General features: G+C 50.1%; 1 protein-coding gene across 1 annotated transcript; it reads right to left on the reverse strand.

Moving 5' to 3' along the window:
• Positions 1-2,690: 2,690 nt before the first annotated feature.
• LOC129728793 (uncharacterized) lies at positions 2,691-3,542 on the reverse strand. Its single transcript, XM_055687250.1, has one exon. The coding sequence runs from the start codon at positions 3,540-3,542 to the stop codon at positions 2,691-2,693; it is 852 nt and encodes a 283-aa protein (XP_055543225.1).
• Positions 3,543-3,948: the final 406 nt, after the last annotated feature.

The raw sequence follows: 3,948 nt of genomic DNA on the forward strand, positions 1-3,948 counted from the left end.
AAAAATTCAGACGGTATTCGAAGAGTGGTTCCGTAAACCATCTCGGCAGGCGACGCCTTGATGTCCTCTTTATAGGCGCACCGCAGACCGAGCAGTATCACTGGCAGATGTTCGCTCCAGTGATCGGGATCGTGACAAAGGATTGCAGATTTTAAAGTCCTGTGCCACCGTTCGATGATGCCATTTGATTGTGGGTGGTATGCTGTCGTGCGTAGGTGGGTTGTTCCAAGCAAGCGGTTTAGCTCGGAGAACAAATTTGACTCGAACTGTCGTCCCTGGTCGGTCGTGACGTAGTTTGGGGTGCCAAACCGTGCAATCCACCCGGTAAATAAAGCCTCAGCTATAGTTGGAGCAGTCATGTCCGGAATTGGGAACGCCTCCGGCCAGCGAGTGAACCTGTCGATGGCTGTGAGGCAGTAGCGGTTGCCCTTACTTGGAGGGAAAGGTCCAACAATGTCGATATTGATGTGTGAAAATCGACTGTCGGGCGCTGAGTACCGATTCCCAGGTGATTGTATGTGGCGAGTCACCTTCGAGCGTTGACACTGCAAACAACTCCTGGCGAAAGAAATGCTGTCTTTCCGTATGCTCGGCCAAACGAATCGCTCTGTCATCAGTTTAGTCGTTGCACGCGTGCCAGGGTGAGAGAGGTTGTGCGTTGCTTTTAGTGCGGTATTACGAAAGCGTTTCGTAACGTATGGGCGAATACGATCGTCTAAGCAATCACAAAACAGTTGTTTTGCACTGCCTGGAACGGTAAAAGCTTTTAGCTTTAAGGAAGATTTAGAATTACCTTTCAAAATGTTTTGAAGTTCATCGTCGGTCCTCTGGTCATCGGCTAGGGCGCTGAAGTCGAGCGAAGGCAAGGCCTTGATGGCTCCGATGCGGGACAGCAAATCGGCGACGATATTCTCCCTGCCGACAATGTGCCGGATATCCGTCGTTATTTGTCCGATAAAGTCCAACTGGCGAGCTTGGCGGTCGGAAGCCTTGTCGGACTTTTGGTGAAAAGCAAAGATGATCGGCTTATGGTCGGTGTAGATGTGGCAGTTTCGTCCTTCTAACATGAACTTAAAGTGCCGCACTGCTAGGTAGATCGCAGTCAGCTCGCGATCGTATGTACTGTAGCGAAGCTGAGTTTTATCGAACTTTTTGCTGAAAAATCCCAGCGGCTGAACTTCACCATCGACGATTTGGTGTAGCACTGCTCCTGCTGCAATGTCGGAGGCATCGACCCATAGGGACAATTCAGCGGATTTGGAAGGGTGCGCTAATAGAGTTGCCTGAGCGAGTTGTTGTTTGCATCGCTCGAAGGCTGCGATATTTTCCTCTGTCCAAACTAGCGACGAACGATCGTTGCGTTTGTTGCCCGGGGTCATTTTCAGCAACGGGATTTGGGCTTCGATGGCGTTGGGAACAAATCGTCGATAGAAGTTTATCATGGCCAAAAAACTCTTTAATTCCTTCACTGTAGCTGGTAACTTGATGTTCTGAACAGCTTCTACACGTCCCGGCAAGGGTCGGATACCTGCGACGGAAACGAAATGTCCCAGAAACTCCAGAGAGTCCCGTCCGAATTCGCACTTGGCGACGTTTATCGCAAGATTGTACTGTTTGAGCCTTTCAAACAGTTGGCACAGATGTTCTCGGTGCTCATCGGAAGATGACGAGGCGATGAACAAGTCGTCGATGTAGGGAAACACGAAATCCAGCCCTCGGACAACCTCGTGGATTAGCCGTTGGAAGGTTTGCGCTGCATTCCGTAAACCAAAGGTCATGAAGGAAAACTCGAACAGACCGAACGGCGTCGTTATGGCTGTTTTAGGGACGTCGTCGGGGTGAATCGGTACCTGGTGGTAGGCCTTCTGCAAGTCAACTTTTGAGAATATTGTTTTCCCTTGCAAAATGGTGGTGAAGTCCTGCAGGTACGGTAGCGGATAGCGATCCGGTACGGTTTGGGCGTTCAGGGCACGATAGTCTCCACATGGGCGCCAGGAGCCATCCGCCTTCTTCACCATATGGAGTGGGCTGGCCCAGTTGCTGCTGGACGGGCGACAGATTCCCAGCTTCATTAAATGCTCGAATTCGGTACGAGCGGCGTCCAGTTTGTCCGGCGCGAGACGTCGGGGCCTGGCATAAACTGGTTGACCGGCCGTTACAATCCGGTGCACGATCGAAGATTGGCTAACTGTTCCCGGAGGTGCTAACCGGGTGATACTAGGGAATTCTGCCAGTATGCTGGCATATGGTGACACGGCACTAAAAGTCTTTATTGAATAGTCGCTAGTGAGAGTGAGGGAACCGACCGACTCGAGGCGAGTAGTATTGTCTATAAGGCGGTTTCGTTTCAAATCGATCAACAGATCAAAGTTGCATATAAAATCTGCTCCGATTATGCCCGACGCGACATCGGCGATAATAAAAGTCCACAAAAACTCGCGGCGGAGACCGAGATTAACTTTAATCAACACCTCACCGTACACTTCAATAGCAGTCCCATTTGCGGCGTACAATTTAACTGCTGATGGTTTCACTTTGTCTGATTTCATATTTATCGGCACCACAGACACGTCAGCGCCGGTATCGATGAGAAATTGCATAGATGTAGAAGAGTCTGAAATTTTTAGGCGATAGATTGCGGCTGTGTTGGAAACTTCACTAATTTCCCCCACAGGACCAGTAATATGGCGTCATTGCTGGTTGGACGAGGACTGCCGGCCGTTGGAGCAGGGTTTGCGACACCGGCGGGCATCGTTTCCGAACGTTCGATGGTACCAACACAATCCTACTGATGGTTCTCTCTCGCGACAAGAATTCCGCTGCTCAGCTACACGAGAATGTGAACGAGACCGACCGCGAGCATTCCTCTGACCGGGCAGCACTTTTTCGAGTCGTTTGGTGAGCTCAGCGATCTCACGTTTCAACTCTTGGATCGGATCGATGGCTGCAGTTTCCATAACGCTGGAGGACGCCATCGCTGAATTTTGTCCATTGTATTCGACGACGTTAATTTTTCGTAGGCCCATTGAATCCACAATGGCGTCGGCGATGGTGGTTTTGTCTGCCGCGTTTCCCTTTGAAGCGACTACCGCAGCTTGTGCATGTGGCGGCAGTCTGGGCGCCCACAGGTCTAGCAACACCTTGTCCCCGAGGGAATCGCCAGCCACCCGTTTCATTTCATTGTAGAGTTGACTGGGTTTTAGATCCCCCAGAGGCATGTCGGACAGAACACGTTGCAGACGGCGTTGCTGACTATCGGCAAAGTACTCGATCAGCTTCGCTTTGATGTAAGTGTACTTCTCGGCAGCAGGAGTGGCCTCGATAATCGACCGGAGCTCGGACAATTTGTTTGGTGGCACTTGTGCCATCACGATATTATACTTGCGGGAATCCTGCTGAGGATGGGAACCGATTCCCGATGCAGCGAACCAGAATTCGAGCGACATGAAATATGTCTCGATGCTCGTGTCGGCCATGCTGGGCGGATTGAGCCGCGGCGCGTGTATCGACTCAACGATGGTTTTATTGTCCTCCGTCGTCATTTTGCGTTTGCACTAACCGACCGTAAAACTACTTCGAACTGGCGATTCGCGGTACCCGTAGTCAAAAAGAAAGATCAGCGATTTTCGGCCCGATCACGTCGGGGTCACCACTTTAGCGTGCTATCAGATTGATTGGGCAGTTTCTCATAAAAAGATGTGCTCCGTTTGAGTAGCAGGCTAAGACTAATTGGTTTGGATTTATTAAAATTATATGAGTGTACAATAGATCGGTTTTGTGTGTGGATTGGTAGAAAGAATATCGAATGATATAACAAACAATAGTGTGTCCTATATAAAATGAATGTAGCACGTTCGTCGTAGTGCTCTGAGTGTCACACCAACCATCGACGCGACGAATGTAGTGATGATGATGATGATGTTGATGGTGACGCTACATATGGATGAA

Source organism: Wyeomyia smithii, chromosome 3 (genome assembly GCF_029784165.1).
Source record: "Wyeomyia smithii strain HCP4-BCI-WySm-NY-G18 chromosome 3, ASM2978416v1, whole genome shotgun sequence".
NCBI classification, from domain to species: domain Eukaryota; kingdom Metazoa; phylum Arthropoda; class Insecta; order Diptera; family Culicidae; genus Wyeomyia; species Wyeomyia smithii.

Coding starts and splice junctions, on each gene's coding strand:
- LOC129728793 (XM_055687250.1), bottom strand. CDS start 3,542: ATGACGACGGAGGACAATAAAACCATCGTTGAGTCGATACACGCGCCG.